This window comes from Microtus pennsylvanicus, chromosome 15 (genome assembly GCF_037038515.1).
Source record: "Microtus pennsylvanicus isolate mMicPen1 chromosome 15, mMicPen1.hap1, whole genome shotgun sequence".
Taxonomy (NCBI): Eukaryota; Metazoa; Chordata; class Mammalia; order Rodentia; family Cricetidae; genus Microtus; species Microtus pennsylvanicus.
Window position 1 is genome coordinate 13,926,132 of NC_134593.1, and position 23,548 is coordinate 13,949,679.

At 53.5% G+C, this 23,548-nt stretch overlaps 2 protein-coding genes across 3 annotated transcripts; both read right to left on the minus strand.

Moving 5' to 3' along the window:
- Positions 1-3,676: 3,676 nt before the first annotated feature.
- Positions 3,677-10,029, minus strand: Slc22a17 (solute carrier family 22 member 17). Its single transcript, XM_075949266.1, has 10 exons — positions 9,800-10,029; positions 9,191-9,682; positions 8,998-9,101; positions 6,776-6,930; positions 5,739-5,904; positions 5,434-5,579; positions 5,216-5,321; positions 4,853-5,070; positions 4,458-4,569; positions 3,677-4,302 (listed from the first exon to the last, which is right to left on the minus strand). Exons 2-10 carry the CDS (start codon positions 9,455-9,457, stop codon positions 4,014-4,016), a joined length of 1,563 nt encoding a protein of 520 aa, XP_075805381.1. The 5' UTR covers positions 9,458-9,682; positions 9,800-10,029; the 3' UTR covers positions 3,677-4,013.
- Positions 10,030-13,390: 3,361 nt separating this feature from the next.
- Efs (embryonal Fyn-associated substrate) lies at positions 13,391-22,811 on the minus strand. 2 transcript variants are annotated; one of them, XM_075949566.1, is made up of 6 exons: positions 21,709-22,811; positions 17,176-17,433; positions 16,832-16,972; positions 16,040-16,741; positions 15,677-15,766; positions 13,391-14,322 (listed from the first exon to the last, which is right to left on the minus strand). In XM_075949566.1, the coding sequence occupies exons 1-6, from the start codon at positions 21,724-21,726 to the stop codon at positions 13,888-13,890; spliced, it is 1,644 nt and encodes a 547-aa protein (XP_075805681.1). In that variant the 5' UTR covers positions 21,727-22,811; the 3' UTR covers positions 13,391-13,887. The 2 variants fall into 2 exon arrangements, with proteins under 2 accessions (XP_075805681.1, XP_075805682.1); XM_075949567.1 differs by lacking the exon at positions 21,709-22,811 and having other exon boundaries at positions 13,791-14,322; positions 17,176-17,266; positions 17,353-17,428.
- Positions 22,812-23,548: the final 737 nt, after the last annotated feature.

Here is a 23,548-nt window from a genome sequence, read left to right on the forward strand (position 1 = left end):
AGGAGTTCTTAGTCAGTTCAAGGGGACAAGATGAGGAACATGGGCTCCTTTCAGACCCGAGGCCAAGCCAGACGTTTGTGGCTAGCTATTGTAAAACTTGGTTGCCTGGTGACCAGATGAGGTTGTCTTGAGAGGGCAAAAAGTGGATATCGTGTCATTTTAAATAGCTTTCTAAGAATAGTTTTAGTTTTAAAGAATGAGATATTGTGTGTGTCGGGAGATGGGTGTACCACGTGCACGTGCGGAGATCAGAGGACCGCTCGTTAGAGTGGGTTCTTCTGACCCACATTGTGGGAACTTGAGTTGCCAGACCTAGCAGCGCTCATTTTCACAGGCCCATCTCATACAACTTTCTAACGCTAGAAATGTGCCCTCTTAGCCGGGCGGTGGTGGCGCATGCCTTTAATCCCAGCACTCGGGAGGCAGAGGCAGGCGGATCTCTGTGAGTTCGAGACCAGCCTGGTCTACAGAGCTAGTTCCAGGGCAGGTTCCAAAGCCACAGAGAAACCCTGTCTCGAAAAACCAAAAAAAAAAAAAAAAAGAAATGTGCCCTCTTTGTCCTCTTGTTTCCCTCCCAATAGTCCATTATGACTTAGTCGTAAATCCAGCTAAAACACTTAGAAAGCCCAAATTTCAACCAGTACAAACAGAATAGTCATTTCTCTTATTTGTCTGAAAACTATATATCTTTGAAGTTCTTGGGGGTTCCCAATGAATTCAGTATTAGAGAGATAGCCGGGTGGTGGCGCACACCTTTAACCCCAGCACTGGGAAGGCAGAGGCAGGCAGATCTCTGAATCTGAGGCCAGCCTGGTCTACAAAGAGTTCCTAGACAGCCAGGACTACACAGAGAAACCCTGTCTCGAAAAACCAAAACAACAACAAAAACTTAAAATAAGCAAAGTATTAGAGAAATACTTTCTCACATGGCACTTACAGTATTTCCTGTCTTGAGATGGATATGGTGGCTCACACCTCTAGTCCCAGCACTGGGGAGGCTGGGGCAGGAAGGTCACTATGAGTTCAGAGCCAGCTTGAATTACATAATTCCACGGCAGCGGGGCTAAAGTGATGAACCCTACGTCAGAACCGCACACCATTTCCAGCTGTTGCGCAGGAAGAAGACTGCAGGCGCTCCCTCTTCAAGGTCTGGCTACTCCCCTGGCCAGCTCGTGGAACTTTCAACAGGTGCCTCTCCAAGCTACAGTCTTGCAACATCCTCAGAGAAGGTCAGTTTTTCCATAGGCTGAGAATTTAGGAAGTTCTTATGGTTGGAGAAGTTGACGTCAGTTGTTTGGGCTACAGACACTGACCATTTCCACCAGTCTAGAAACTGGGGTGATCCCTCCTCCCTGTGTGACTCATACCTTTCTCCTGTTCACTTTTACCTGCCTCCCATACAGGAGCTATGGTCGCTTTCCGGTTGGTTTTGTTTCATTGGTTTTACAGAATGAGGCATTTCATTGAAGTGTCCCTTAGCCAGGACACGGGAAGGCTGAGGCTGGAGGATTGTGACTTTGAGGTTAGCCTGGGATACAAAAGGAGATCCTATATTTAAAAAAAAAAAAAAAGCCGGGCGGTGGTGGTGCACGCCTTTAATCCCAGCACTCGGGAGGCAGAGGCAGGCGGATCTCTGAGTTCGAGACCAGCCTGGTCTACAGAGCTAGTTCCAGGGCAGGCTCCAAAGCCAGAGAAACCCTGTCTCGAAAAAACCAAAAAAAAAAAAAAAGGGGGGGGGGGAGGAGAACCTCTACTCCAGTTCAAGCCATGGTTCAAATCATTTCACACACAGCAAAAGGCAACACCAGTCACTTGACTCCGTGAACAGTGGTGAGTAGAGGCGGCTGCATGGCTCTGCCCCGCCCAAGTCCCCTTGGTTTCTCTCAGTTCTCATTGTTCTGTGATGTGATGGAGCAGGAATAAAAATGGCTCCTTCTCAAGGGACTGTGGGGAGTCACTGAGGATGCTCCTGTGAGGTCTCCAGGAACACACTTATTTGGAGCCCTGTAGCATGACGTTATTGATAGCGTGCGGCCTTAGACATGAATCGGCAAAAGGGAAGAAGAAGGGAGCCCAGTGCTGCCGATGACCGACCTCTTTTCTGGAAGAGGAAGGACTTCCATTTTCCTAGAAAGTCCTCTCTCAGAACTACCCCCAAGTTAAAGCCTACCCTTTCCAAACCCTAGGAATCTGCTTTGCCTGTACAATAGGCTCGAGTTAGGCGCACTGAGCAAGGAATCTGCCTCACCTCCTTCAAGAAGCAGTCTTCTAACCTGCCCACGTTAGAAGTTCAAGGCTGGCCTGGACTGTATAAAAGGATCCCATTTCTAAAGCAAAAAAGGCCCATGATCCTCCTAACCACAAACTTCTCTTCCTCCTTATTAATATTACTAGTGTGGGTTTTTTGTTATGATTTTAGACAGTGCTTCATGTACCCCAGGGTAGCCTTGAACTCTGACTGTAACTGACAGTTTCCTTGAGCTTTTGATCCTCTTGCCTCCACCTCCTGGATGCTGAGACTACAGGCACACATGGTCAAAGTTCAGTTTTAGTGTAAAGCACTCTAACAACTGAGCTGGAGTCCCCTACCGCCACTTCCCAGGGAAGGCCAGAGACCCCTTTCCTCACCGCCAAGGGAAGTGTCCAAAGTTTAGTGGGAAAGGTGGCCAGAGTACAGTGATGGCCTCTAGTTCTTCCTTTTTTATTGTGTGTGTGTGTGTGTGTGTGTGTGCACGCAGGTTCTCACTCAGCTCTGGCTGGCCTGGAACTCACTATGTAGAGCAGGTTGGCCTCTAACTCAGAGATCCTCCTCCTCCTGCCTCCCAACAGCTGGGATTAAGGGCGTGTACCACTGTGCTCAACAGAACTCTAGCTCTGTCTGGGCTCTAACAGGGTCTAACTTTGGAACCTTGGCTAAGTTATCAAGTCCTTGAACACTAGTAAGAGAAACACTATGGTAGAGAGCCACTGTTCATTTCTAAACAATATCCAGTCCTGTCCTAACTACTCAGTTTTCTTCTTCACAGCCCTCAGTATTAGGGGTAGAGCAGAACGCTACCTGAGCTAGCCAATCACATGCTTGCTAGAAAGAAACTTGCAAGAGGCTTCCCGGAAGGATTTCTACTGGAGTTCAGGCAGAGGCCTGCCTGTGCTGTGTGTGTTCGCTTCTCCATCCTGTGAGCTCTCTCTTTAACCTGCTCCACAGTTCAGAAATTCCTTTTTTACGTCAATTTAAAGAGATCATCTTATCTTTGTGCACATGTATGTTAGCGTTAAGTATACGCACGTGGGAGCTTTGGGGGCCAGAAGACAGTGTTCGATTCCTGGAGCTGGAGTCCCAGGCAGCTGTGGACAGACATGTGTGGGTATGGAGACCAAGTCCGGCCCTCTGGAAGGTCAGCAAGCACTCACAACCACCATCTCTCCAGCCCTCAAGCTAACTTTTATTGCTCCCTAAAACCTTAATTGCTCCCCACACCGACCTTGAGGTTGTTGCAAGGATGGAATGAGCCAGTGAGCATCCCGGCACAGCCGCAGTGAGCGGCACGGGCACAGAGCTGGCAGTGAGTGGCACAGTGAGAAAGGCGAGGTTGTTACCGGTTTGTGTCGCACTGAGAAAAGTCTTTCTCCAAGAGATAAAAGGACAACATAAGGGAGGGAAGTCCGGGCTATCATATGCTCATTTACTCAAAATGTCTTTTATTGAAACAGAATGAAAGAGCGAGAGAGAGTGAGGTCTGGGAAGCTGTCTTTGGGCACAGGATGGAGCCCAGACCTAAGGGTTATATAGTGTGATGCTCTGCCCACCCCATACTGATGTTTGCTGACAAAGCACATAAAGCAGCAGGGAGGAACTTGGGTTGGGGACCGGCCCTCTGAGCTCTCCTAGATGGCTGGAGTGAGGTGCCTTTGAGCCTTTTGTGGGGGATGGCCTTGCCTTCCTGTCTACCTTGCTAGGGCCCTTTGTCGCCTTTCTGTTTGGCCAGCCTCCCACCAGGGTGCTCAGAGGCTGTTTAGAGGGCAGGGTTAGGAGTGGCCAGCAGCGGGACATGGTCACAGCGGTTAGGTGGTGGTTGCCTCAGCAGGGAAGGCCGACGGCACAGCTCCCCATCCCGGAGTACCTCTGGCAGAAGCTTGCGCTTGGTCTCGGGCAGCAGCATAATGCTGAGGATGCAGAGGAGAGCACAGGCCGCCAGTACCACATGCTGCAGGAAGGCTCCATGACCCATGTGGAGCCGCTGTGCTGGACAGCTCAGCCCCCCAAGCGCCCCAAGTGCCATGATTAGGCCCAGGCCACGGCCCCTGAGAAACACAGAGAGGGCACTGAGCCAATAGCTGTGGGCCTCACCTCGGTTCTCCAACAGCTTCTCCTTTTCATCCTTCAGCCCTTTATCTCAGCCAAAGGCCTCAAGGTCTGGCTGGCCCTGTCCCCTCCCCGGGCAGTACCCCTTTCTCACCGCACAGTGGTTGGGATGACTTCAGCAGCAAGGAGGGTACTGAGGATGGCAGAAGCTTGGGAGGAGAAGAGTCCAAGGACAGAGAAGGTGGTGATGGCAGCGTCGTTCAGATCTGGAGGACCAAAAGGGATGGACGATATGAATGGAGGTAGGGAACACACACCTGGCCTAGTCTCTGACGTCATCCACTTGGCTCTCAAACTCTCTGGTCCCTGCTGTTTGGGTTCTGGGCACTCCGTTATGGAATGGAGGAACAGACAAGTTTACACAGCTGGACAGTGGTCTAGGGAAGGTCTGAGTCTTGGAAGGCCTATGTCAGACGTAGTAGCTAAGTTATTCTGTCGGGGTTCCCTAACTGTAGGATTCCCACAATACAGAGAAGAAGAGATACTCACAATCCCACAGGCCCAGCAGGACCAGGGAGGCAATGCCTGTGAGAGTCATTGAGAGAAGCAGGATGCCCCGGCGGCCGAAACGGTCCACGGTGACCCCCAGGAAGACACAGGCCAGGGCCGCTGTGCCACTGGCTAGCAGAGAACCCAAGTAGAAGTCTGACGGGCTCCCTCCTCCTCCCACAGGCTGGTAGCAGTGGCGAATGGCGTGGGCGATGAAGCTGCGCAACAGGGCGGGGAAACAATGCAGGGCATGAGTCCCTCTCCACAGCTTCATCCTCTGCCCCTGTTCAAGAGGCTTTTCCCACCCAACCAGCCCCTATCCCAGCTACTGGCCTGGCCCTCAGCTCAGACAGCCAGGCTCACTTGGTGAAGCCCAGGATAAGCAGATTCTTCCAGAGGTTGCGGTGGTTGAGGAGGGATGCAAAGGAAAAGGTGGATGTTGTAGGGAGAGGGCAGGTATTCTCCAGTTCTGCAGGAGACGGGAGCAATCAGAGACAGCTGAGCCCCGGGCTCTCCCGCAGTGAACAGGCACAAGCACAGTCACACAGAAGTCATCGCGGTAGAAACCCCTGGCTTCTTACCCTGTAAGGCTTCCTGGGCCTCTTCTCCCAGCATCTGCCCATGGGGCCGGTTTCGCTCAGCCAGGATCCTCAGCACGGACTGGGCTTCCTCAATTTGTCGCTTCACGATCAGCCACCGTGCGGACTCCAGAAACAGACCAGGCCAGCTATGGGCAGGTGGTAGAGTATACTGTGAAGCCTTCCTTCTCTGTACCCAGGGATGGGACCCTACCACCTCTGAGGAACTGGGCAGTTGGTGGGGACTAGGGACTACACTGGAGGTAAAGATGGGAAGAAGCAGGCCACAGGTGAAGGGTGATACTGACCCATAAAACAGGAAGAGGATGCAAGGAGCGGTGATCATTCGCTGTAGAAATCGCCAGTCCTTAGAGACAAGGGCCAGGCCCAGGAACAGGAAGTGCCCTCCCACCCCTACCAACTCCCCTGCCAGGGCCACCCGAAGCCTCTGGGTTGGGTCGCACAGCTCCAGGCCTGGAGATACAGCAGGGATAAAGGGAGAAGAGGCCAGGGAATAAGGAGGTGTGAGGGAGAAGAGAAAGGGAGGGATGGAGGAAAGGACAGAGAGCAAGGTCAGGCCCTCAACAGAGGCTGCAGCAGTCACCTCCCACAGACTAACCTCTGGGTGGCAAGGAGGAAGAGCCCGGACCCCACTCCTTAAACCTGGCTGGACTTTAGGATCAGAGTCGCCTGGGCGCTCAGCATTCCTAATTTACAGGTCCTTTCCTATTTGTTCTATTTGACCTTCAATTCGACCTTTGTCCAAGGTCACATAGCTTCTTAGGATTTCCTTGGGTGTGAGACAAGGTCTCACAATGCAGCCCAGGCCACGCTTGAACTCAGCCTTTCTGCTATAGCCTCCCACGTACTGGAATCAACCTGCATGACGACGTATGTGGCCGATATTCATTTTTAAAATCAGAGATTCTTCTCTGACAGAAGAAGGTCAGTTTGGGGCTTTAAAGATGATGGCAAGTGGGTGGACGGAGTGGGAAGAAGCAGGACCCTTGCCTGGACCAGGTCAAGCTTTCTGTCTCTCTCCCAAAGAGGTAGCTCCTGCCATGGCTCCTCTCCTCTCCTCTACCCCCCTTCTTCCTTGCTTCCCCCCCTTCCTCCCTCTTTCCTTGCCCCTTCTCCCTTCCTCTCCCCTTCCCTTCCATAACCAACCTCAAAAAATATCCACTAAATAAATAAATTAATAAATATCCAACCTCAAACTAAATAAATAAATAAACAGATCAGAACGACAGCTGACATTTGGGAGCTAGGGGCAGTGGAAATGGCCTGCAACTGCAGAAAGGCAGACAGGACCCAAGGCAGAGATCTAGGGCAGGGTGCCACTTACGCATCAGGTAGACACCAAGGTCAACACCAGCTAGCAGGAAGCCCAGGAGGAATCGAAGAACCATGATGCCAGTGGAAGAGCCTGCAGCAGCTCCTCCCACACCACAGGGGCCCACAAGCCCCAAGGTCAGCAGCACAATTCCACGGCGGCCAAACCTACAAAGTAGGAAGGGTTTCTGGTGCAGGAGGTACTGGGTGGACCCTAGCTGCCTACTTCAAAGCTGGTATGAGGATGAAGTTCAGGGAGCAAGAGCTGTACTGAAGCCAGGTGGCGGAGTGGGCACGGTGGCACTCGCCTTTAATCCCAGCACGTGGGAGGCAGAGGGAGGTGGGTTTCTATGACTTTGAGGCCAGTCTTAGGAGTTCCAGGAGAGTCAGGACTATCACACAGACAGACCCTGTCTAAAATTGAAGAGAGAGGCATACAGAGACAGAAAGAAAGAAAAGACGGGAGTTGGGATGGGGACTGCATACAAGATGTCTGACTACTGGGCAATGAGGTGCAGCTATGGTTTTATGGGGACAAATGACTCTTGGGGACAGGGCTATCAGTCAGAGATTAGGGCTTTTGATCAGCCCTCAGGGTGGAAAATGAGATTCTTTCTGCTTAGGAGGCTTGGGTCCTTCATCCTCATTGGTAGAGAGGTATTGATCAGAGGTAACAGATCGCATCTTGCTCAGTCATCAATCTATGAAGTAGGAGCTCCTGGTCTGTGGGATAACCACTGGCCAACTGCACACGCAGAGAGCTATTTATTCATCAGTGATGATACAGATGTCGTCCCTTGGGGATGAGACCACTGTTTCATAAAGTGGTGGCTTGGGTCTCATTGAACACATGGGTAGACAGTGGGAATGGGGACTGGTGAGGACATGGGGCTACTGATCCAGGGGACTGAGTCTGTTAATCCACAGGCTCAGAATACTTACTTTTGGAGGCTGGAGAATTGATCTCTAGAGATAGAATTGGGGGTCTTAGTGTAGATGGGTGGGTGCCAATGGGACTAATTGATTAATCCATGAAAACAGACATGAAGGATAGGAAGATGAACCTACTACTGGTGATGGTCACTGACCCCAAGCAGAGTTACTGGCTGGGGATGAGTGATGGTCCTTGGTAGGGGGAAGGGCTGATACCTCAGAATACAGCAATCAATGTGATAGGTAAGGACTGCTTTTTATAAGGATGGGCTAATTTGATTAACGTGCCTCTGAATTTAGACTAAATCATCCACCATTGGGAAGGAGACCATTATTCCATAGCATGTGAAAATTCGGCTACTGATGCTTGAAGATTAGCTACTACTCTGGGTGTGGGATCATCGGTTCACAGGTATATGTGGTTATTAACCAGGGAGGATGGCTACTGGTTTTAAGGAACCTGGCCATAAATGCATTTGAGCCATGAGTCACTTAGGTGGGACTATAGATCCCAGGTCAATGGTCAGTGGTCCTGGCTTTCAGAAGAGGAGATAGAGATTTGGATCTACACAGAGTTACTAGCTAGCCAGACGAACTGTTGTCTTTGGAGAGGACTGACTCATGGAGACGTGGGTTTTGGTCCAAGAGGATCTGAAAGCTCTGGGCAGCCATGAGGATAGGATTGTTGGTCTGTGAGGTTCTCTTGGAGTTGGTGGGTAGAAGGCATGGGAGTAGGGGTTACTTCAGAGAGTCTCTCCCAGAGATCGCTAATGACCGCAGGGGATGGGATCATCTGTTTGTAAAGTCGATGGGAATGGTGCTACTGACATTTAGGAATTAAGTTTTAGGAATGTGGCCACTGACAGGGGCTAACAGTCAAGGTAGGCTATTAGCCAGTGGAGAGGAATCTGTCAGTCCATAAAGATGGAAAGGAAGGCAGCTGGGATTATAAGGGCAACGAAGGCATAGATGGAACATGGAATGTGGAGACAAGGTTTTGGCTGAGGAAGTGACTTTTAACTCTGGAGATGAGGCCACTGACTTACGGATATGGATCTCCTGAACAGTGGGGTGGGGTAACAGGTCACGAATGTGAGGTCATTTCCTTATGTGGAAGTGGGTATAGGTGTATTTCTTGATGGGGGGGGTGAGACTGAGACAGACTGTTAACCAGGAGTCCAGAGGAGACTGTAGAGCATAGTCGGTGGAACCATCCTTGTCCTCTTGCAGATCCAGCTGCTTGGGCTAGCTCTGCCAGCACCCCATCCGTTCTATCTGCCCTGCCCCCACAGAAGTCCTCACCTGTCTGCGGGGTAACCGAGGAACAGGTAGCCGGAGGCGAAGCCCAAGATGAAGAGGATCTGCTCCAGGATCACCTGCCAGCCCAGGTCACACACCAGATCCCACTGGGGATATGAGAGGGGTGCAGCCACATCAGGCCGGGTCCTCGCTGCCCTGGTCGGCTCCCACTCCAGATCCCGCCCAGCTGCCTCACCTGGCCGATGGCATTGGTGGTGAGCACTGGTAGTCCGTTATAGTCCCAGTCCTTCAGGCAATGGTTGAAGTCCGGCGGAGCGAAACCACTACACGAAGGGTCGGTACTGGTGACGACTCGGCTGGCGGCGCTGGCTGCTAGGGCCGCTCCAGCGACGCTGACGCCGCTGGCGTTGGGGGGCTGCTCCCAGCCCGATGCGTTGGGGGGCAAGGCGCCGTAATGGCAGTGCAGCGGGGGCGCCAGCGTGAAGATGGGGTCTGAGGCCATGCCCAGCGCCACGAAGAGCACGGGTAGGCAGCACAGGCCGAGCTGCAGCTGCTGGCCGCCACCCAGCGCCCCCACCTGGGCGAGCAGGGCCTCGAAGCTGAGGGGGCCCGGGGGCGCGGCCAGAGACAGGCTGCTGCCCAGCGAGTCGCCCTCCCCCTCCCTCCGGCGCTCCCGCTCACCCTGCAGCTGCTCTGGGGGCACCGCATCTCCGAGGCTCCCGACCTGCTGCGGCGAGGGGTGGGGGGAGAGAAGGTGAGGCAGGGGAGGCCGTGGGCACGCGGGGACGTGGGTGGGAGGAGGGCGGGGAGAGGTCGGCCGAGCCCCCAGGGCGCTGACACTTACTCCATTGGCGTTGGGGGCGATCTCTACGGTGCTGTCGATTTTGCTGCCGCCCCCGCCATTGGGCTCGGGGGTCCCGGTGGCCACTCGGGGAGCCAGCTTGCCGACCGCAGGGGCCCTGTCGGCCGCGACGGAAGAATGAATTGGTGTTTGGCCAGCTGTGTGCGCAGGACTGGGACGCCGAGGGCCGCGAGACCCCGCTCTGCAGCTCTGCAGCCGCGGGCGCCTCCTCCGTCTCTACCGTCTCTGCGCCGCTTTCCCCTCCCCTTCCTCCAGACTCTCCTCCCCTTCCCACGTCAGCAGAACCTGGGTCCAGACTGTTCGTCAGAGATGAAGGGGGGCCAGGGCCCGCATGGAAGTAGGGGTTGGGGGTCTCCGCTGTTTGTTCCTTGGGACTGCAGGCCATTGCGGTTTTAAAAGAAAAACGTGAAGCATAGAAGAAAGCTGGGGAAAATACCAAGATTCCTCCTCATTCCAGTCTTCCTTGTCACTCACGCATCCACTCCCCACCCCTCCATATTAATTTCATCAATAAAATGTATTAAGTGCCTACTGTATCCCAGGCCGTATGTGAGAGCTGAAGGATTTGTAGGATGGACAAGATACCCTTGGAGGTGGTTTCTAGGGGAGGCAGATGTGGAATTCGGTAAATTGAAAGAGGGTTTATGCAGATGGAGGAATCGGTTGGCATTATGCGTCACTCCCTAGCTTCAGTTCTCTACTGGGGGGCAGGTCTCTGGGTTTCCCCACATCCAGATGCGTTGAATCGCCACTTCCAGCCACATCTGGCACTATTGACCACCTCTGTTTCTAAACTTCCTCCTTTGACCGCCAAGTTTCACCTTCCCCGGGTTTATATTCTTCACCGCAGCCACACGCTCCTCCTCTTCGGCACCATTCCGTTTAAGCCATCCTTCCCATCTCACGCCATTGCCTCTGTGCTATACGTGCAAGAGATCATCCACCCAGACAGTGTACACCTGTTTCCTATTTCCACCTCTGCTCAGAGTCCTGGGTCAGTGAAGCAACCTCTCGGTAACCATATAACCTTGACTGTCCCTTTGGGTCCTCAAGAAAGGAATCATACAACACCCTCTCCCGTAATCTGGGCATCTTCTATAATGCGCCCATCTTTGAGGGAATGGCGCCCTCATCATTTACCTATGGTCAGGTGTCCGGCATTTGCCCTTGAAATGCCTTCTTCACCTCACATCAAGTCCCTAACAAAATGCTGTTACTACCTCTATAGTTCTCTCCCTTGGGTGGGCTACCGTACTCCTAGTTCCCAGCTGCTGTGAGGAGCCCACTTTGTTTCTCTGTGCACTTAAGGTGCAGAGAGAAACATCTTTCTTTTAAAAGCAGGTATTTAAATGTTTTATCTATTAGTGTGTGATGTGTATGAGTAGGTGTACATGCAGTGCTGCATACGGTGGAGGTCAGAGGATGCTGGAGCCCTCCATCTTCATGGGTTCTGGAGAAGAGAGTGACTGCCACGCTCGCATGCTGGACCACCTTGCCAGGCCCCCAGATGGAGGTCGGACTACATCTCTGCCTGCTCACCGGCTTTCAATGACTTCTCTCACCAAGGAAAACAGTCTAGACAATGCATATCTGAGCCTCCTGCCTGGTCACGTGCTCCCTGCAGTCGCGTCCCACCTCCCCCCCCCCCCCCCCCCCCCCCCCCCCCCCGCATTCTAACCACCTGGCTGACCTCTGTTTTCCCAGAATCGTGGGGCTTTTGCACAGGCTGGTTCCTATGCCCAAGGGCTTCTTCCACATTCCCTTAGCCTTTGGCTGTCAGTTCAAGTCTCTTTGCCTCAAAGACACCTCTCCTAAACCCCAGACTTGCTGTGCGAAGTGCGGTTGATGGACTCGCTGCATCCATACCGCTAGGGAGATTGCTAAACATGCACAACCTTGGCATCATCCAGACCCTTGAGCCATAATTTTCAACTGGATACCCAGGCATATGGATATTAAAATTAGGCATGTATTCCTCCTTGAAGAGATGTAATGCTTGACAGACTATTCCATCCGCCACTCCAGAGGTAGAGTATCCAGAAAGGGGTAGTCTCAGTGACCTTGTGATTATCTCCTCTGAACCACCCTGGAAGACAACTAAGCCACAGGATCGTTGATCCATTACTTCCTCTGCTCAGAAATTCTAATATAAGTGCCCTCAGAGCATCTCCCCTTAGTGTCTCAGAATTACTGGGCTTCTTATGGCCTGAAATCCTGGGGCTAGTTGCTCTCCAGCCTTCTATCTTGGGACAATAATTCCCCCCCCCCCTTTTTTAAGACATGGTCTCACTATGTGAACCAGGTACAAAAATCCACCTGTTTCTGTTTCCCAGGTGCTGGGAATAAAGAAGTGTGATAGCCCAGCTTAATAATTCTTTAGTTTTATGCTTTTTTTCCCCCAAAGTCCTGTAAGGCCATTTTGATCACCCTCATACTAAAGCAAGTCTCAAAAAAGGGGCGAGTTACCCACAGACACACAAGTCCATGACACATCTAAGATTTGAACTGAAGACAGACCCCCTCTTCTGAGTTCACGGTCCTTTCCGGAAGGCATATCTGGGAGATGGGAATGGCCTTCAATGTATAGGGGTGAATTTGTTGGTGCCCATATTTGAAAATGTTCTCCCTCAAGTAGAAAGGTGCTCAAAATCGAAGAGGCAAAAGCACAAGGGTGCCAAGATCCAAAGAGTATGATTAAAACTCGAGGTGCCCCAACAGTCACTGAGCCAGGTTCCTGGGAAAGGTTAACCAAAGTGATGACAGCTGCCTTCTCTTGTGGTTAATGGCTGGAGTCAGTATCATTTGAGCCATAGGCCCTGATCTCATCAAACTCCTGAGACTGTCTAACCTACTGCCTTTATCTGCAGTCTCGGATAGTCTTAAGCGATGAAACCTGGGGAAAGTGAAAGGGACAGACTCTCCGAAAGTCACCTGAGGAAGCCAGGTCATCCAACAGCTGCTTTTCAGCTGGTTAGCATTGGCCTGTGGTGGTAAACTGAGGTTTCCTTTCCCTTTGGGGTGCTCTTTAAAGAGGGGCCTTTTGAGACTGTTGTGGCTCCATTTCCACATCTGCACCTCTTTAATGGTGTCATCTGACAGCGAAGTCTGGAAGCCCTAGCACTAAGACCATTCTGGGTCGGCTCAGGCATCCCCTCCCAGTCTTTCTGGTCAAGATCTCCTTCCCCAGCTGCTCCCTTCACCTGGTCTCTCCTATCACCTGTTTAGTTCCATCACCAGTCACTTCTCTGAGACAGGGTCTCACAATGTAGACCAGGCTGGCCTAGCTCACAGATCCAGATCCACCTGCGTCTGCCTCCCAAGTGCTAGGACTTAAGTATGCATCCTGGCTTTTTAAAGATGCACTCACAGTAATAACTTGACGTCTACCCCAGTTTTGCTGGCGTAGTACATTCACTGTGTACTTGTAGACCTTTGGCCCACTGCAGGAGCTGAGGACTAGTCTATCAGATAGATTTTGAAGGAATAAAATTACCCCTCACATGGTGTGTCCCTCAGGAATGGGGAGGGGTGCAATGTCTTCCCCCTCAGGCTCTCAAGAAGCAGAGTCAGGGACCAGACGGCAGGGTTTATTTAACCATGGCAGAGCCCTCTAGTAGTTTCCCAGACTCCTACATTCTGGGCAATTACTGCCTGCCCCGCTTTCAGAAGAGAGTGACGCGCTGGTCATTCTCAGTCAAGAAACAGGAGAGAGGCTCTGTGTAGCCCCACGTCTCAGTCACCAGACTTTGCGTCTTCCAAACCCCCAAGGCAGAAGGCAGTACAGCTACCTCCACCCCAGCCTGATGAGGAAAATCCAGTCCCTTCCCACCCGCAGGGGGCCTGATGCCTGCCTGGACAAAGCAAGAAATATTAAATATAAATAATTTATACAAAATGGCTCATACAAAAAGCAGTAGGTACGGGGAAAGAGATGTCTTGGTGAGTGGCTAAGATGACCCAAAGAGATGAAAAGGGGAAGAATCCTCTCCTTCCCTGACAGAGCCCTCTCGCCACCCTCACGGAGCAGGGCTCTGGCAGGCAGGGGAAGCTAAGGCTGCAGAAACAGGCCCTCAGGGGAGCAGGCCAGCGAGCAAGGTGGTGAAGCGCAGGGCCTGCCCTGCAAGCTCTGCTACACACCGTGCCATCTCTTGGACCGCAGTGCCAGATGGGTAGCCCAAGGCAGCCCCTTTGACAGCAAGCACAGTAGCCCGCAAAGTCTGGCCTAGCATTGTACCAGCAGCCCCGACCTGTGCTCGGAGAGGTGCAGAGGCTGCCAGCCGGCCTAGGGTGTCCCCAACAAATACCAGGCGGTGAGCAGCCACCACCACTCGCTTGCCATGGGGCACGAAGAGACACGGCGGCTGGTTGGCCTGGGTACTGGACATGAGAGCGGCCACAGCAGCCTGCAGAGCCGAGTAGTGGCTCTGGCACTGCCCTGCGTAGAAGTGCAGAAGCTGTAGGTCTCCGGTGGACAGGACCAGCGGCTCCTCTGGCGGCAGGACTTCCTGTGGAGAAGAGGAGGGTCAATGAGGACGATGCCATCAAGGCCACTGCTGCTCTTGCTTGTTTCCCTCACTCCCTCTGTTCTTCACTGAGTGCAATCCCTTCAGCTTTTCTCACCATAGAGAATTTAGATTCTCAGAGACAGCAGCCAAGGGCTCAGAGTTGACAGAAAGATCTGGATTCAAATAGTGTCCGGCAACTTCAGAGAAGTCTCCGAACTTCCTTGGTTCCTTATCTTAGAGCAGCCTAGAGCTGGGGATGGGGTTTGTCCTAGACTTTCCTTGGCCTTGGTTCCCAGTATCATACCGTCCAACATCAACACAACACAAGCCATGCTTTATATGTATTTAAACAGTCAGAGTATCCATGTATATCAGGTGACTTATGTTCATACTGACTCTGCAAAACCAGGTCTGAGATGAGCATAGTCACTTACATCTGTCACTCTAGCAGTTGGGGCACTGGGACAGGAGGCTTGCTGTGAGTATGTGAGGTCAAAAGACAACTTCTGAGAGTCTGTTCTCTCTTTCCACCATGTGGGTCCTTAGATCCAACTCAAGTCACTGGACTTGGAGTCAGCGCCTTTACCCACTGAACCACCACACGGGACTCTGTTATACATTACATTGTAATTCAGACTAGCCACATTCCAAGTGCGCAGAAGCCACACAGGTAACTATCAGATGGTGCAGGTCTAGCCTGTATTCGGACTACAGTGAACACAGACTGAGACAGAACGCTGAACTGGCTTCTCACAGTTAACTGCGCACAGTGTAAGCATCACACGAGCATCACCGCGACCTCGATGGCACATGCGGTCATCCTAGCACGGGAGCTACACACGAGCATCACCGCGACCTCGATGGCACATGCAATCATCCTAGCATGGGAGCCGGCACTCAGGAAACACCTGACGGACAGGGGCTAAGAAAGGCCATCCTTCTGGTGTCTGGCTAAGACCAGGTATTAATGGGGTTGAGGAAACTTTCAAGGTCCAGAGATGGCAAATGCTACAGATCCCAGCTACTCAGCGGTGGAGCCCGGCTTAGAAGCTCTTAGGAGCCCAGGAATTCACTCCAGGAGGGAGGGCAACCTGGCCAGCTTTGCTCCATCGCCCGGACATTCTTTCAGCTCTCCCAGCTCCCCGACCTCTCTCCAACACATTCTTTCCTCTTTTCCCGGATTCTTAAGAAACTCTTCCATGTCCTAGCACCTTCTGTGGACTAATTCCTCTTTGTTCTGACCCCATTCCCACATACTCAGCCCGGCCCCACCTATCTCACGGATGGTTTGGTTAGGAATACCTATTCCCTTAAGTTCCAGTCCATCTTGTCTGGCACACCCCTCCAGATTTACCTGCTGTTCCGGCAGCCCCCGCTCCGGCAATTCAGGATCGGCTGGGAAGGCTTTATCCAGGGGTCTGGAACTCTGGGCTTTATCCACACCCTGCAGGGGGACCATGTGTCAGACGGAGGTAGTGAAGGGAGCAAACTGCAGGCCTCCATGGCCTCTGGGCCCCTTCCTGGTCCCCTTCTTTCAGGGAAGGATTCCTAGCATGGAAGCTGGCAGTCCTTGTGCTGACAGCTGTTTAGCTTTGTGCTGGGATTAAGGCTGGATGTGGCGCTCGCTCAAGCTGCAGCCTCAGGCTCAAGGGCAAAAGGCCAGGAGAGAGGGACAGGGCTAGGGAGACCCTTCTGGTGCGGCTGTCCAGGCCCTCACCTTCAGGTGCACATAATCATAGTCCTCGGCCGTCGGGATGCCTTCGTACTCATTGTGAGGGGCCGCTGAGCCATCATCTACCTCCCTGCACTCCTGATCTCCGTAACCAGGCAGGCAGGGTGGGGGAGGGGGAAGGGGCCTGTCCTGGATACTGCCCTTTCGGCCTGGGGCAGGAGAGGGTGCTGGGGAAGGGGTGGGAGCCTCAGAGACAGGCAGGGCAGGCAGAGGGCGGCGGGACAGGCTCTCGGTGGAGGGCAGCCTGGGCCTGTGCTGGGGTGGAGGGCTTTTGGTCAGAAGCTGGGCCACAGTGTCCAGGTCAGTGGAGGAAGAGGCTCCGGGTGACTCTGGAGATGGCGACTCTGGTCCCAGCAGGGGCACATCGTAGATGTCTTCATCTGGGTCCCTGCTTTCCCCATTTGCCAGTAGTTCCTCGGGGGCTTCATACAGGTTGAGGAGAGCTGACGCCCGTTTCAGGTTTGACGGGGCAGCGTAGAGGGGAGGCCCTGGTTCCCGGCCCCCTTCCCACTCCAGATCTGGCTCCAGCTCAGCAGATGGCTTCAAGGCCAGGGGCACATCGTAGGGAGCTTCATCCTCTCCAGGGGACTGTGGGTCAGCTGGAGCCAGAGGGCAGGAAAAGGAAGCTGGGGAGTCATACGGACAGCTGGAGGGAGCCCGGAGGATGTTGGGAGGCACATCGTAGACCTGGAGGGAGGGATCAGTGTTAGCCGTCAGCCCAGCAGTAGACCACCCTTGAGAATTAATTCTGGCCCTCCCCCAACACAGAGTTCTCACCTCTAACGCATCTCTGGGGCCAGTTAGCTGTGTCCCATTGAATCTGGGAACCTTGTAGATGGAGTCGGGAGAGGGTGAGCAGGATCTAGCAGGAGGTCCTGACGCAGGGCAAGGTCGAGCTGGTGGTGGTACCACATACACCTAGGGGATGAAGAGGTGGGTGTGTCAGGAGTAGAAGTCACCGGCACAAGTACATATACCTTCAGGAGCTCATAGAGCATGTGGCCTCCTCCCTCCATCCTCCCTGTGCCGAGCTTAGAAAGAGAAGGCAGACAGACACCAGACAGGTCCTGGATGGGGCAAAGACTGCCAGGCCTGGGGTGATGCGAGGCTCCAGTTCTTACCTCCTGCTCCTCACTGCCATGCTCTGGTTGAGTGGGAGATGCTGGGGCGAGGCCAGGCTTGGGCGCTGGGCCAGCAGGAAGGAGCTTCACTCTGTTCGCAGGCACAATACCCTGCTGGCCATGCAGGGAGCAAAGGCACCAGCCGTCCAGGCCGCCGGCACCCTCCCTCTGCAGTACCCGGAGAACATCTCCTCTGCGGAACGACAGCTCCTGGGGGGACTCGGCAGTGTTGTCGTAGAGCGCCCGAGCAAGCTGGGCCTGGCGGGAGGTTGGGAGAGAAGAGCTCTCACACACATGTACAAGGCCCGTGTAGACCAGACCAGCCTCCCATGCCATTAAAGGTGACTCAGCTGCTCCTGATTAGGACCCGCTTCTCTTCCTCCACATGCTTTGACCTAGCACCTTCCCATCTTAGTGCCTTTGCACTTTTATTTCCTCTACTCCAAGCACTCTTCCCTGACTATCTGACTGATCCTTTCACAGTCTTCCATTCTGAGAAAATGTCTCCTCAGAGAGACCTTATCGTTACTATCACAATCTGCACCTGTACCACCCACTGTTTCCTTCAGACACTTTCTATTACTCAATGTTGTTATTATTGAGTCCTGCCATTACACTGTAGGCCCTGTAAGAACAGGGGCTACTATATCTCGTAAGCCCCACTGAAGAGTCCCACTCAGAACTTGTCCTCAATACACATTTGCTAGGTCAGCCTCCTCAGAGCACACGAAGAGGTCTCGCTAGGGTCTCCCACAGAATTTCTCTCCTGCTCCTTCTGTCCCCCAGTGACTACTCCACCAAGTAAAAGGTCAGATGAAACAAATACAGAGACCCATCTTTCTGAGGGAGCCTGGAAGAAGCATCATTTAGACGGAGTGTTGAGACATACTTGAAAAAGAAAAACGGAAATTACTGCTTTTCCTAGCCTGGACAAATACAGTTCTACCACAAGAGGCTGGATAAACACGAGGGTGTCTATTTCCAGGCCTGGTCTAAAGGGAACCTAAGATTTTCCCATGGAGGGCCATGAGCTCAGGTACCAAGTCACAAACTCCAAGTGTCAGGGACTAAGTCTTCACACTAAATCTAACTCTCAGAACCTCCCTGATAGAAGGAAAAATGTGGCACAGGTTTAGGCTTGGTCCACGGTGTAAGGCTGATGCAGCCGGCAGAGCCTGTGTTGGCTGTCTCTCAAGGGTGCCCTCTACTGCATCTGTAGTCTGTGTGTATGTGTGCCGTGATGCACACGTGGGGGTCAGAGGGCAGCGTGCAGGAGCTGGTTCTCTCCTTCCCGAGTGTATTCTGGAGATCAAACTTGTGTCATGGGATTTGGCAGCCAGTGCCTTTACCTGCTAAGCCACCTCACCAGCCCTTCTGTTTTTCTTTTAAAAGTTATTATTATTATTAGCACAGCAATGGAGAGGGAGAGGGACTCCAAGGTGAGGAATGTATGTCTATAGGCTCCTATACACAATCTCTCTCAGTTCTAGCTCCTCTTAGGGCTCTTGTCCCACAGGTCCTTTAGTAGAACCAAGCTTATTCCACTCAGAATATCATGGCACATTCAGCCTCAGTTGTGAACGCCAAATGACCTCTGGTGGGATCTCCGGCAATTGTGGCTCACCCGGAGATGTTGGTGAACAGCCAGGTAGACACTGTTAGTCCGGTAGCCATGCGGACCCCTCTAATTCAGTTAAAAGTCTCTAGTCAGGGGCTGAAGGGATGGTCAGTGGTTAAAAGTGGACACTAATCTTCCAGAGGAAGCCACACTGCCTAACTCAGAACTGCATGTACGGCTAGTTCCAGGGCGTCCAATACCTCTAGTCTCTGTGGGCACCTGCCCTCATGTCTACACATCCACACACAGATACACACATATACATAATTAAAATAATTAACTAGGAACTATTTAGTTAAACCAAGTCTGGTGATGGGGACCTATAGTCTCAGCTACTTGAGAGGCTGAAGCAGTACTCTGGTTGAAAGTTTGAGGCCAGCCTGGGTAACTTTGTAGGATTCTATCTGAAAATGAAAAATGAAAAGAAGGCTGGAGGACTGAGGATGTCACGCAGTGGGTGGAGAGGTTCCTGTAGCAAACACAAAGTCCTGGAGTCTATCTTTAGCTACTGGGGCTATGGTGGCACACACCAGTCATCCCTGCACTTGGGTGGTGGAGGCAGGAGGATCAGGGGGGTTAAGGCCAGTCTGAGCTACATAATACTTTGCCTCAAAACAAAAAAAAAAAAAAACTCAAGAAAACCAGCCAACCAACCAACCAAATCACTGAGTATCTGAGTATGTAGCTAGGTGAGAGAACACACTTCACTAGAATGTTTGAAACTTTAGATTCAATCGCTAACACCACACACACACACACTACCATCAAGCAAACAAGCAAATCTCCATCTGCAGTAGGATGCTGCTGGACCACAAGGGAGAAGGATGCTCCGCTCACTCACAGACTGTGCTGGTCCTCTGGGATCCTGCTCTGTGCTAGAAGGCAAGTGGCCCAGTCCTTTTGCTCCTGTCTGTGGCCCCCAAACAACCAACCACCTACCCTTCCTCCCTTCCTTCCTTCCTTAAGGTGCTGGGGTCAAACTCAGGTCCTTTTGCATGCCAGGCAAATGCTCTACCACTAAGCTACAGGCCTGGTCCTCACCACCATTTCTGATTATATGTTGGCTTCTAAAGGATATAGTCTACAAAAAGAAAACACGCCAGGCAGTGGTGGTGCAAGCCTTTAATCCCAGCACTCCAGAGGCAGAGGTAGGCGGATCTCTGTGAGTTCAAGGCCAGCCTGGTCTACAGGGCTAGTTCCAGGACAGGCCCCAAAGCTACAGAGAAACCCTGTCTTGAAAAACCAAAAAAGAAAAAAAGAAAAGGAAACACACTAAACAGATAACACAGATTGCTGCTTGGCTCTGTGTTCTCCCTCCCTTCTGTGTGTACATGCATGTGGAGGCCAGAGGCTGATGGTGGGCTTCCACTTATTTCTTTGAGAGCGTTCGAATATGCTGGTCAGCAAGTCTCTGGGATCCTCTTTGCCTCCCCAGTGCCGGGAGTACAAGCAGGCACCCCTGCACATGGCTTTTTATGTGGATGCTAGGGATCACAACGAGGTCCTCAGCTGGTGCAGAAATCACTTTCCCAACTGAGCCATGTCCCCAGACCCTCCACCTTTCCTTCTAACTGCAAACTGGAAATCAGTTCTTTGGATCTAGCCAGAGACGAAAGACAAAGCTCTAAGCACAGGTGGACTCGGGTTGAGCCCCTTTCTTGCTCGGATGCCTTCAAGCGGCTTTAAACATCACGGTACTGTAGTTCCATCCTTTGTAGAATTTCTATCTATAGCCAAGTGCCTATTTTTGGATGGTAACATGTCATCCTAAAGTTGAGAGCTGCAAGGAACAACAACGCATCAAAAGATCCATCATGGCAAAGTTTAGCACAGGGCCAGGTGTGTAAATTATAAATATTACTATTGTTATGCGCCTGTGAGTTTCCTTAGCATAAATACCCCTCCCCCGTATACCTTCTGGACTTCAAAGGTGGCAGTGACTCCAGGATCCCGACAGCAGCTCTGGCACTCCCAGGGGCACCCTGCCACCAGAGGACTAAAAGGTTTTGTCTAAGGATTGGAGACTGGAGCCAGGGTGCCTGTGGCTCCAGGCTTTGCTTTCCCCTCCATAGTTTCTCTTCCCAAAGCCAGAGTTCAGGGAAGCAGGTGGCAGCTGGCCTTCCCTGGGAATGCCCAGCAAGCGCTGGAGAGGTGTCAGGAGGAATCGATTTGCTTGGATTTGTTCTACAGCCTCCAAGGCAGAGCAGAGGTGGGGCTGAATAGCTCCTCCCTGTATTAGGTTTGAATTCTGTCCAATGGGGCCCATGCTTTGCAGTTTGCCTGAACCCAGGCCAGAGTTTCGGAGAGAATGATGGATAATGGGTGTGATCACCCTACTCTGTCTCCTCCTAAGGGCCTAGCCGACTTATTCCGGGTGGAAGGGTTCCACTGCATTTTCTGGTAGGCCTTCTCCCACAATCCCAACAGGCCAACAGTTCCTCCGCTTTGTCCCCGGTTACCAGAAAGTGGCCCGAGGCAGGCTGATGTCCTCTCCCCTCTTCTATTATTTTCTCCTGCCTCACTCCATGTTTTCCAACCCTCTAGAGCTGGACTTCCTTGGCCGTCCATTTTCCGTGGGCTGCCTGGTCTTTGCCAGAAAACTCCTTTTACTTACCTCCCTGCCAACCACCAGGGGCCATCTGTTCCCACCCAGAAAAGAGCAGATAGGACTGGGGTTACACCCCCCTCTCCTCCGTCTAGCCACAGCTACTATAAAGAAAGAGGGAGAAGGGAGGAGGGGCCAGCCCAGACCTAGAAGGCAGCACAGGGAGGGAGAGGGAGAAAGAAAACAAAAGAGAGAGGACACAGCTTTTGGGAGAAGAGATCACAACGAATGGGTAGAAATAAAGGCGATTGTGCCATAGAGTAGGTTGGAGATCTCTGCATGGCAAACCTCCTCTCCCTGGCGGACTCACCGACGTGGCAATGGCCATGGCTCTGGCCTCCAGCGTTGCCTGCTTCAGACCAGACTCAGTTTCACTGACTTCAACGATGGCTGCCCCTCACCATGGTTCCCGGCCTCCAAGCCAGAAGGTCACCCCCAAGTTGTGTCGCTTGAGGAGTTGCCTCCCCCAAAGTTGGAGGAAGAGAAAGAAAACCCACAAAACTTTCCAAAAGGGAGGCAGCTTGGCCAGGCAGGAGGAGGAATGGGGCGGGCCTGGGCGTCGCTACGGGACCTCATCCAAGGGGCGCGCTCTAAACTGTCCCCAGGGTCTCTCGGGGGGGGGCACTAGGCCCCCACTGCTGTGGCCTTAGGCTGCAGACGCCTCTTGGACACACATCGGTCCAAAGCTCCCGTCCCAGGCCGGCGAGGCAAGGAGGCAGGAGCTGCTGCTGCTTTCGACGCCTCTCAAGGCAGATCAGGCTAGCCCCAAGGGCTGGGAGAAGCTGCCGGAGTGGTTGGGCTGGACGAACGACTCCAGGGGCCAACCCTCCCCCAACGGCAGAGCGGTGCTCCCAGGACTGTGGTCGCGGCTGCCGGGGCCCTGCGGAGGGACCCGCGGGGAAGGAGGAGGAGCGAGAACTGAACTGCAAGGCTCCCAATGGCTCAAGTCAGAGCAAAGGCAGGCCGCAGCCGAAGGCCTGAGAGCGCGTGGCGGTGCAGCCGGGCTTTCTGCCCAGGCCCGCGCAGAGGCGGGCTCTCTCGGCCACACTCGTTCTCAGCGAGGCCGGGGTTTTTGAGGCGGCCACCAGCCACTTCTGGGTCTCGGAGCCAAAGGGCGCGCGCCACCCTTTGCCCCGGGACACCCAGTCCCCTCTCACAGTCCCTGGATCCGGCCCTTGGCGTCCCCCTACCCCCAAACCTTAGAGACGCTCCTGGTATCTGGGAAGCTAAGAAAAAGGCCACAGAGCCAAGGGAGCAGTGAAGGGGAGGAGCGGCCCTGTGGGCTCGCCCGGGGTCGAGGTGCGCACACTCAGGGCTAGAAGAGGTCCCGGGTCGCGCGTGGCCCCGCTCAGCCCTCCCACACCGCGCCCCTTCCCTCCCGTGCCCGGCCTCCCGCTCCCCCTCCGCAAGCTCGCTCTCTTCCCCGCGGGCCCACCCCTCCCGCGAGGGGCTCAGTCCAGGGGATTAAGAGAAGGGGGAGGGGAAGCTGCGGAGAAGGGGGACGATCCTTTCCGAGGCGGTGTTGAGTTTCAGCTCCCGACCCTCGGGCCAAACGGCACGCCCCAGCCCGGCCCCTCTTGCCCGCACCTTCTTCCTGGGGACCGCGAGACCGACCGGCGGGTGGTCTGCTGTGCGCGCTCGGGGGAGCTCGGCTCTGCCCGCCACGCCCCCGCTCTCCCCCACGCCAGCCCCACGCCTCTCCCTGCCTCCCTTTCATTAGCCCCACATCTGTCCGTCCCGAGGGAGGGAACGGGCTTGCTTCCGGCGCGCTGGGGTCCAGGCGGTTTCCCCGAGCTGACTTTGCAGGGGGTGGCGCGGGGGGAGGGGGGGCGAGCCGGGGAGGTCCAGCCGGGCCCAGGCTTGGAGTCTGGTGTGTTGGACAAAGATCCTGGCCCTTGAGAGAAGAGAGAGGACCTGAAGCCTGAGAGTCTGGCCCCAGATCGCAGGGTGTCAGGTTGCGCCGCCCTTTAGCCTCCTTTGCCAGTCTGGGCCTGTTTCTCTTCTTCAGGTTGACTTGCAGCTACTGGAGCAGTTGGGGTGGAGACCGTGGGCAGAAGAGGGCAGAACTCTTTTCAGAGGGCCTGGAATCGGGAGTTTCAGCTCTTTGCCTCCTAAACTCCTCCTACCTGCCTTCCTCCAGTCACCCCTCT